At 35.0% G+C, this 10,778-nt stretch overlaps 1 protein-coding gene across 1 annotated transcript; it reads right to left on the bottom strand.

The window, feature by feature from the left end:
* Positions 1-117: 117 nt before the first annotated feature.
* Positions 118-9,886, bottom strand: slc29a2 (solute carrier family 29 member 2). The gene is made up of 13 exons (XM_052100351.1): positions 9,824-9,886; positions 6,471-6,513; positions 6,257-6,335; positions 5,755-5,912; positions 5,531-5,670; positions 5,181-5,315; positions 4,975-5,072; positions 4,704-4,782; positions 4,435-4,598; positions 2,847-2,952; positions 2,647-2,732; positions 2,346-2,545; positions 118-2,043 (listed from the first exon to the last, which is right to left on the bottom strand). Exons 2-13 carry the CDS (start codon positions 6,500-6,502, stop codon positions 1,932-1,934), a joined length of 1,389 nt encoding a protein of 462 aa, XP_051956311.1. The 5' UTR covers positions 6,503-6,513; positions 9,824-9,886; the 3' UTR covers positions 118-1,931.
* Positions 9,887-10,778: the final 892 nt, after the last annotated feature.

Below are 10,778 nucleotides of genomic sequence, written 5' to 3'. Positions count from 1 at the left end.
TTGTCAAGAATTTGACATTACACAAATCCATCAATAAAATCTGGCAGAAATGTTGCTCATGTTAAAACGTGTAGCCTAAAAGTTTATTTGAAAGAAACAATTTGTTGTATTTTAATCTTTTATTAAAAAAAAAACACGTATTACAGGCATGTAGAATGTCTCTGAGAGTCACTATGCTTCATATCCATTTTATGATATATGACTTGATCTTTAAAAAGAATACAAAAATACAATAGATGATAAAAAAATTAAATACAACAAAATTCACTTGTATAAAAAGATAACAAAAGCCATTTCCCTTAAAAAACAAACAAACCCATGAGTATGAATTGCAAACCCATAAATACCTGTTAAATTATCTTCACTATATCAAAAATAATAGTCAAGATAATGCTGCAATTTATTTTTAGTCCTTCACAAAATGAGACTGCTTAAAAAGGTGCTTTTAATACAGCAATGATTTAGGCCAGAAACATACTTTACGCAAGTACACACATTCACATCTGAGTTCTTCGCCAATGGATGGTCCGGTTAAACACTTGTAATGTGCGGTCTTGCGGTACTATGGCGGTAACAAACCTCAATACTCAAGGTGGCCATAGAGTTGCCTTCAAAAGTCTGTGCCATTTAAACTGGATGTGTTATTAATCAGGTAAGTAGCAATAAATGTATTGACTAACTTACTTGCACAGCAATTTTCTCTACGAACTACTGCTCTGCCATAACAGTAGTTGACTTGAAAGAGAAACTCATAGAAGCGGACAGTTCACACTAATGCCCGAATGCTTGCGAAAACATTAAGAATTAGAGATGGAATGATAAAAAAAAATTCTCTTCCATTACCTTAATTATCAGTATTGGCCAATACCAATCTGATACCATTTTTTTATTTTTATTAATGAGAACTGATTGGGAGTACTCTGTGTAAAGAAACAAAAACCTGTAAAATACATTATTTCATTATAAAACAGGAAAACAAAAAAACTACAAAACAGCATGTTTAAAACTTTATTTTTAACTAGTCTGCAACAGCAAAAATAACATTAATTCGAGTTAAAAGTCTTCAGTAGAAAAGAAGACAGTCCTCTTTACACATTTTAACTTGTATCTGGATTAGTAAATTGTTTCAGATCTCTCTCCCTCTCTCTCTGTTATTCATTTCATTTTACTTTTATTAGTATATCAATCCAAATTTTCGGAACTCAATTTGTTTTTATTGTAATTTCTAATAATAATAATTTGACTACATTGGTAATGCATTTCAGTTGTAATTTCTTAATCGCTGAGCGCTCCAGGAAGTCTGTTTTTGAGTGTTTGATTGTAGGCTAATTCACAGTATTGTAATACGCTTCTCATTCACAGCTGATAAAATGCTTGTCCGGTGCCGTTCTCAATGCATAGGTGTACCGAACAATTGATCATCTACATCTGAGATGGAGTTTGTGTGGAGCAACCACATATTGCGCTGAGCAGCATGTGTGTCGGCAGAGCGGCGTGGTGCCAGAGACTACTTGGATGTGCATGCTGACTGTATATTTTTTTAAACAGAGCCTTTTGCAATTAACGAAGACTTAAAGAGCCTGATTAAAATACACTAATTATATGGATTACTTTAACGGCAATTTGTAGGTTATGTCATTCTTTGAGCTTGACAATAACCTCAATGACCAACATGCGGTATTGGATTTGGATCGGGCTAATCAGTCTGATACCCTGATCGGTGCCACCACTATTAAGAATACAACACATACTTGCGTTGAGTTATCAATTGCAGTCTGACACATTCTGTAACTCAACAATGCACAGAATCCACCTTGTGTAACTCGAAGCATATGCGATAGTGTACATGCGTAGGGTATGTTTAGCCCTTTTGAACATGTTTATGTTGGGTGGTGATGAGAAAACAGCAGTGTCAACTGGTGAGATTTGCCCTAAATTATTTGTTTAAGGGCAAAGGAGAGTGCAGCTCCCAGAGAGAGGCCCACAGCCAGAAAGAAGGTCATCAGAGCCCCTGCTGTCTCTGCATCTTTAGACTTCACCAGCCTGGAAAAAAGTGACCACAAGGGTTTGCGAGTGTTCTGAGACATATGATGTGTGGAAATGTATGAGAAGGTGATAATGAACAGACCAGGGTTCTTTTCCAAAACAAAGTACTCTACAATAATGTGATTTTATTTCTTATTGTAAGCAGCAGCTCACTGGTTTGTAAAACAGAGCGCTTTATTGGCAATAATGGTGACATCACAAAAGAAAATGGTTATTTACAGATCAAAGTTGATTCTAATAGTAAATAACATTTATTGAACTATCTAAGGGCCTTTGGTGATAACCTTAATAGTACTTACTGTGGCGCATAACTCATGGAGAGGCAGGCAAAATATCCATTCGTCATGGCAAACAATGACATGATGACCATGTAGGCCACATCATGATTGAAAATGACTGGGAGAACAGCACGAGGTTGAACGTTGCAGAGCATGAGGGCAGGAATGAAAATTACTCGTAATACCACAAAGACGGGGAAAAAACAACTCTTCATCGATGGCTGGGAATATGGAAAAAGAACAAAGCTGGGGGTTAGGCAAAGAACAATATCAGTGGTAAGACATAATGTATTAATCTGATGCAAGCTTTGACGAGACTCACCAACTGAAGACGAGACGTGAGACTTCTACCAATCCAGTCCATTACATTGAAGACAATGAATGAACAAAAGGGGACGAAGATATTCTCTATATGATGAAAAAAGAGATGTGAATAAAGGTGTTTTGAAAATATGCATGCATGCAAGCTTCAATAAAAATGTCTTATCTGTGAGAGATCATGCATGACCCATGGAGACTCACTTTTTCCTTCAAATAAGCCTGAGGGTTCTGTATTGATAGTAATTGCTGGAAAAACAGACAATGTGACGGCAAATGTGCATGTCACGCATAATGCCATCACCCAAATCTACAGAAAAAAATAAAATAAAAAAGAATTCAGCCATGCACTTTTTACTAACTGATTTGGCCTGATGTGTGGAAGGATATCAGGGAAATACTTTTATATGTAAATAGCAAGGATGGATTAAGAACCGAGAAGCCCATGGGTCAGTACACTGTGGAGGCCCCCCACGACATGACTACATTCACCTTTATGCGCTACAGGACACTTGGCAGATTTGGATAACCTGATTTGGTTGAACCTGATAGATTTTTCAAATAGATGGAAGAAAAGTTTGTAGCAATGTCTGACACGACCAATTATATGTACTTTTTTTTATTGTGAACTGATCCAAAATCAATATATACATTAATAGGGATGTCAAATACCAGAATCACCGTTTGGTTATTCTGCATGAGTAAACTCTTCAACCCGATCTGGGTCTGTCGGTACCCGACAAACCTTCAGGTTTTGGGCCAGTTTTTCAAGTAGGCTATAGGGCGAGTTTCAGGCTGTTCACAACTGTTTGTGTAATTTTTGGAATGTGTTTCTACGTAAACACACACTGGACAGATTCCAGATAGTTTTTTTTACCTGGCAAAGTTTCAGTGTTTGATAAATTGTGAGTTAATGTTTCGTCCCCCTTTTGCTCTGGTGTGCATAAGTTAAACGCTGAATCATTTAAAAATCAACAAACCCTAAAAAGTCCAATAAACTGTAGCGTTCGCTGCCTCATGGAAAGTTAACATGCCTGGGCAGAATTACGCATTTTCCTTTGATTATGAATAGGCCTACTATGTTGCAGGCTGTGATTATTTTTGCTCGACTTTAATGTGATTTTATCATTTGAATATCTGTTTTGTGCTATTTAGGCTCATAGCTCACAGTGCACTTTATTCCCTGCTAATCTGAAATTGTGTTTTATGCATTAATGGCAATAAATGTTCTTTATTCCTAAATCACGACAAATAACAGAATAACTGTCTGTGAACTCTCGCAGTTAACCAAATATTACAAAAGGTTACAGTGTACATAGTTATGGTATTAAGGCATCTTTCGCTTTATCATTAAACATTAAATGCATGCAGGACTTAAACATTTTTAAATCATTCATACTGTTGCATGAATTCTGTCACTTATATTAATTTAAACCATCAGCTTTGTACACAGCCAGAGTAAACTGCACCTTATCTTTGTGTTTGGAAGTGTTTTGTAAATCATACGCTGTTCTCTGAAGTCCTTCAAATAAACTCGCTGCACCTGTGAGATGCAGATTCCCTGAGCATGCACTCGAGTGCCTGTGCTCGCCCTGCTGTAGTCCAGCACGCATTCAGCCAAACAAATGTTATCTCACATAAGGCTGACATTTATGTGGATTTATAACAGATTTCTCAAAATAAATAAATTATTTATTTATAGCTCAGGGCCCTTTGGGTTTAGAGGCCTCTGGGCAACTGCCCGGTGGTTAATCATCCTTGGTATATAGGAAATGCTTTTTATATATAGTACCTTTTTGAAGACTTGAGGTACAGTTGATTTCTCTTCAAGGGATTCCTGTTTGAGCTCATCCACCTTTTTGCATGCTTCAGAATCAGTTAAAATCATTTTGCCATTGATGTCTAACCCGCTGTCATCATTCAACTTCACTTTAACCAAAGTGACACACTCTGTAGCTACAAACAAAAAGAACATCAGGTTATACTGTGGAAGAGCCAGCAGTGAGCAGATTTGCTGCACTTTAAGTGTTATTTTGTTCAGTCGTCAATTCTGACACCTACCAGAAAGATTTGTTAATGGCTCTTTTCTTGTCTCTTCACATTCTGACGATACATTTTCCAAATGAAGCTGGGCAAACTTCTGAAATGTTTCGAGCAATATCATCATTTGGTAAATAAACAATAGTAGTATTACTGTGCATAACATATGTTAATACACTATTCTATTTTACTAATATGTTATAAAAAAAAATATTAATGAGTGGTAAGTGTTATTATTAGTGTTGCCAGTCAGATGACAACTTAACCAGAAATTATGTCCAATGGCACCTACCAGATTCGGCAGTATGAGGTAACAGCACAAAGTAAGCAGGGTGGCAGCACAGGGGGTTATGAAATATCCAAGAGCAGAGCTCTCTGAATCAGTCACAACTGCAGACAAAGCATAAAAACACACCTTTCAGCACAAATGTATCACTTGAAAAGTGCTTTTTATGTTTGATATATGAGGGTGTTAATGTTTAATATGCAGATAGTTACAGATGTTCGATAACAGCATGGCTAGGCCGGAGAAAATCCCAGCCACAGCCTGACCACTCATAAACAGGGAGCTGTATTTCGGGGGTAGTTTACCAACGAGACCAAACAGACTACCTTGCAACACTGCCCCAAACACTGAAAAAAAAAAGAAGAAATTAAATTAACAAGATGGCTCTTATGAAGTGTGGTGACTAAAAGTGACTTGATATGCCAAAATGACTCACGTGGCCTTTAAAAATAATTGGAAGCTCAAGCAGAAATGAAGGGTGTCTATTCTAATATGAACATATCAAAATACAACAGATGTAGGAGGACTTTTTGTGTATATTAATATGTTTTAAGAAACATACTGTTAATAAACCAGATTGTTGCCATGGTAATGTAGAAGAAGTGGTCTTGTTCCATCTCAATCTTCACTAAACTGGCTGTGAGAATGAAGAGGAGTAATATGAAGACCATGCTGCCAGCAATCCTAATCTTCTCTGCAATGCTACATAAACATAAGGTAAATTCACAAAGTTAAAAAACATTTAATTTCCTCATTTATTTTTATTACCTGGAACCACATACTCACTGCTGGTATAGAAAAGAGTTGAGAAGGGTAAAGAGCAGAAGGGGAAGCTGGGCTAATAGCACACTCAGGTTTCCGAACATGTAAGGGTCTGGCTGCTCAGGATTTGTACCATTCCCAGGATTTGCATCAGTCCCAGTTTTCAAACGCTCAGTGAAATACTGCAAACAGAAGGGAATGGTGTATGAGCACATCAAAGATAATAATTAACTTAAATGGATAGTTTACCCAATAATGACAAGTCTGTCAAAAATTCATACAACTTCCGTCCTTGTGAGGAACACAAAGGCAGAATGTTACTCTCAATCACCATTCACTTTCATTGCATCATTGTTTCTATTCAATGAACATGAATAGTGACTGAGGCTGTCGGTCCCTAACATTTTCTTTGTGTTCTACAGGAAAAAAGAAAGCCATACAGGTTTGAAACAACATGAGGGCAAGTAAATGATGACATCATTTTTATTTTCTGTAGTTTCTCCAAAATAAACTGTAAATGTCTTACATTCATTGCAGTTATAAAGAAGTTCCATGGAAGGAGAGTCCCCATGCCCAACAAGAAAAAGATAGCAGCAACAAGGCCACTGTAAGGATTAGATGGGTTAACTTAGTTACTCAAGTGAAAAAGACAATAAACTGAAAATGTATGTATATTTAAAATGCATTACTAATAACATGATCAAGATTTAATGTTATCTGTTAGAAATTACTTCACTCACCGGTTATCTGATGTTTCCTTACACATCCTCATCTTGAGACTTTCTGAAAAAAAAAAAAAAAGAGTATTTTAAATGAAGAGCAGTAGCATTATTAGTAGCATGTAAAGCTTAAGAAAAAGTGATCTATTAGGTCATAGTCACATGGCAATCATTAGATATTTTTGTGCAACCTGCTACTAGCATTGCCACTTTTGTGGTTTTAAGTTTTAAAATAAGGGAAAATTAAATGTTTTTTTTTTTTTTTTAAGCAATAGATGCGTTGAGTTAATATGCATTATTAATAAAAATTGTATATCCTTTCTTATATGCTAAAATTATAACTTTCCTGACCCATTATTTATAAAACAAAAATACATCATTTACATATTAAAAATGTATGTAATAAAAAAAGAAATCTATTATTTGTCATCTTTATCTTATTTATGTGTACATTTTGGATGGTTTATACATAATTTTTTTTTTTTTTTAATTCACCTGAACTTGTCTTTATGATTGTATTCATACATTGTTTGAGCTTAATGAACATTTATATTGGAAAAACTCCAGTTTTACCACCATTTGTGGACTTTTCAGACGGTCCCTTACCCACCCTAGGCAAATTGAATTGGCGATCTGGAACGATTTCGTCTTGACGCCATCTGACCAGCTGAAATACGGGACGGGTGCCAACCCTACCTACAACTAAATTATCCTTCTCTTGCTACTATTAATATATGGGCTGGCATTAATACGTTTATGTTACCTAACAAGATTAAATAACTTCATTATAAAATTCTTCATAATTACTATCCCTGTAACTCTCTGCTTTCTAAGTTTAAATTGGACATTTCTTCACAATGTACATTCTGCAACTTTAATGTTGAAACAATACCACAATTGTTTTTTGAATGTGCTTATGCAAAGGAGTTCTGGAAAGAAATAGCCTGGCTTATTTTCACTGCTTAAAACAAACTTTTATTTTTGAAATAATTAATGTATTGTTTTTGTTTTGGAACTGCGGGTCAAATGAGAAGGATGACAGTTTAAAACTGTTAACTCTCTTTGGACAGTTTCATCTCCATAAATGTAAAATCACTGATTCTAAGCCCAACTTTAGGCTGTTCTGTATCGATCTAAAATTATTCTATGACTCTTTGTTTATCATTTACCAAGAAAGCTGCTAAAACGGCTCTGTTGATTAAAACAATTTATGGCTTCATTATAAGAGTTACCTCCTGATTTCCTGAAGGTGACAATTATAATTGTATTTATTTTTATTATATTATTTAGTTTTATTTGATTATTATTATTTTGATGTTTGTGAATTCGTTTTTTTCTCTGTTTACTGTATCATGTTAAAAAATGTATTGCCTTGCTCTACCTTGAGTGTTTTTTGTGTGTGATTTATGTATCCCCTGTATGTCTTTCGTAAAAAACAAAAAACACACAGGACAAAGCGTGCCGGTCAATTACAATGTTACGACAGTAAGTCCATACAAGATACCATACAAATGAATACGGGAGAGCCGTAAACTGACACATCCCTGTCGCAAAACTGTCCGTGTATTTTATCATAGTAAACTCCAAGCATGTTTAATGTAAAACATGTTGATTAGTAGACAGGCAGTGAGTTAATTAAGTGATTAGTGGTTTCCTTTCAGAAGCAGTTTCAGCACACTGAAGCATCTCTTCTATAGACAATCCATTAAAACGGCAGTGTCAGGGTTGCCAACTCTCACGCATCTGGCGTGACACTCACGCATTCAGCCTCACCGTGAGATTGAGGCTGAATGCGTGAGTGTCACGCCAGATGCGTGAGAGTTGGCAACCCTGCAGTGTCTAACCTTATGCTAAATGATAGAAAGGCTCTGGGCCATGTGCTCTTATCACCTTTCACACCAGAAGCAGCGAGAGCGTCAAAATTCGCTATGGCTGCCCTGCCTTCAACGCTCTGACGTAGTTGAAATAGGCGGCAACGTTTGTTCAGAATGCTTTGTTTTGTGAACTATATTTAAAGGGTCCGCAATATATTATATATATATCATATATTTTCTGGGAAACCCGCCACGGCAATAATTCGTTTCTCCTCCATTTTATCTTCGGAACTAATGTTTCGCGGTAACCGTGCCATTCATTCATTTTCAATGACAGCCAGTAATAATAATGAGCTGTGACGCGGTTCGGCGGAATATAGATGTGCTCCGCTCTAGCGAAGTCTAGAGAACACAACCGTGTAAACTTTGGTTCCCACCAAACATTAGTTTATTTCATATATTTCAATAATTAATTTGATCGGTACATATGTGTCAACCAATGTTTACATATAAAATCCAAAATAATAACATAAAGTGTTACAAGACTCTAGAAGTAACTAAAAATCAATTTAGTATGTTAAACATTTTATAAACAGGACTGAAATAGTATGTAACGAGAGCGGTTCGTTCAGACATATCAATATAACACGTAATTACATATTTACACATATGTAATATAATAACTACTATAACTTCAGTATGAGATCTACTTTTATATATGCAAAATAGGCCTACAAATAACAAATATTTATACACATTGACATGCATTCACATCTACAGAAAAATAATTTACCAGTATGAACGTGAGTGTTAAATGACGCACAACTCATGCTACACGTGTCCGTTTGAGCGGGAATTAGATTATTTCCTTATGCGTTAACGCGAAATACATAAATTACATTCACAAGATAACATTTTGTGTGAATATTTTATATAATGTGATTTAAATTGTATAATTATTATGCATTTTTATACAAAAAACGATAATTAAAAAAACAATCAAATAGCCTATGTAAAAGTTATTAGTTAACTACATCGTATAATTTATCGGATTAAGCAACAATGACCATCATTTTCGATATAGAATTTAATGAAGATGCTTCTACTTTCGTAAAGCTTAACGTGTGATTTTTTTTTAGCCATCACTCGATATCTATAAAGTTATAGATACATGAACAAGTATACCTTCTATGTCTCTTCTTGTTGCTTTTTAACTTTTTGACACTTTCATGACTTTCACAGTCGTTGTTAAAAAATATTATATATATTTTGCACTCACAAAAGCATTTACTAGCAATATGCTTAAGAAATATTTTAGAGATGAGCTTCACTAAAATAAAACATGCAGCCTTTATACACTTTTGAACAAGCTATTCATTTCCATGAATTTTAGAGACCTGTAAATCACACACAAAAACACACACACACACACACACAAAATACCATATATTCAATTTGATATTAGGCGAACCATGTTTTTTGTTATTACATTGGAACTCAAGCAATTATTTTGGTTTGTTTAAAGACAGTACGAAAAAGAGAATCAAAGTATTTACTCACAGAGTCGTAGTAAGTCAGCCCACGTCTTCTTCTCTCGCATTGACAACAAACTGTCTGTGTGTGTATACAGGAGCAGAACAAGCGCGGGGTTTTCAAAACTTCCCGCCAACTGCGTCATTGCTTGACGTTTGAAAAAGGGCTGATCGATTCCAGAAATTTGAAAATCTACTCCGATAATGATTCCAGGTTTTGGAATAGTTAGAATCGATTTATATATATATATATATATATATATATATATATATATCCTATATTTTTTATTTTATTTTACCTGTATATAACATTTTTGTAATGTAATATATATATATATATATATATATATATATATATATATATATGCAAAAGGTTATAAACACTGTAAAAATGTCGAGAACGAGTACAGATACATTATATTCTCGCTTAATGATCATTTAACTTTAACATAAAGATGTATTGACGTGAACTGGGAAGCTGACAGAACCGTAACTCTCTTCACAACAACGCAAGACACAGGTCAGTTCCTTGAAACGGGCGTTTATTAATTGGGCACGTATCTGATGCATCCACTCCTTGCTCACTGATCCTGGAAGCTTTAATCTCGACCCACAGAGCAAATTTAGAAAATCTGATGAAGGAAGCAGTGAATGTGTAAAATAAATATATTGTTCTGCTCAAAACTATTGCAAAACCAAATGCAATTATGTGGTGAATTATTTTTTTTATATTTACAGCGAGGTAAATTACAAACGTTTTTAAAGATGCGCAACAAATATAATTAAGTTGCAATTACGAGCAGTGTTGCCAACTAATTTTCAGCGGAAGTTGCTAAAGGCAGGTCGATTTGTTGCTAAAAGTTTCTAAATGACGTTGTGACGTCATTGCGCTATGACGTCATTACGTAATATCAACGCAAAACTACGCCATTATGTAATACGTAGATATTATTTGAAATACACACACACAGCATTTGTAAAAG

Source organism: Xyrauchen texanus, chromosome 31, assembly GCF_025860055.1.
Source record: "Xyrauchen texanus isolate HMW12.3.18 chromosome 31, RBS_HiC_50CHRs, whole genome shotgun sequence".
NCBI lineage: Eukaryota > Metazoa > Chordata > Actinopteri > Cypriniformes > Catostomidae > Xyrauchen > Xyrauchen texanus.
Note: the sequence above shows the minus strand (reverse complement) of the source record. Positions and strands in the feature narration are given on the sequence as shown.

What these genes read in the sequence shown, in the direction of transcription:
- slc29a2 (XM_052100351.1), bottom strand. Translation starts at nt 6,502, where the DNA reads ATGAGGATGTGTAAGGAAACATCAGATAACCG. An exon ending in AAGGAAACATCAGATAACCG is followed by an intron (nt 6,336 to 6,470) that starts GTGAGTGAAGTA and finishes TAATCCTTACAG; the next exon opens with TGGCCTTGTTGCTGCTATCT. An exon ending in TCTTTATAACTGCAATGAAT is followed by an intron (nt 5,913 to 6,256) that starts GTAAGACATTTA and finishes TTCTGTTTGCAG; the next exon opens with TATTTCACTGAGCGTTTGAA.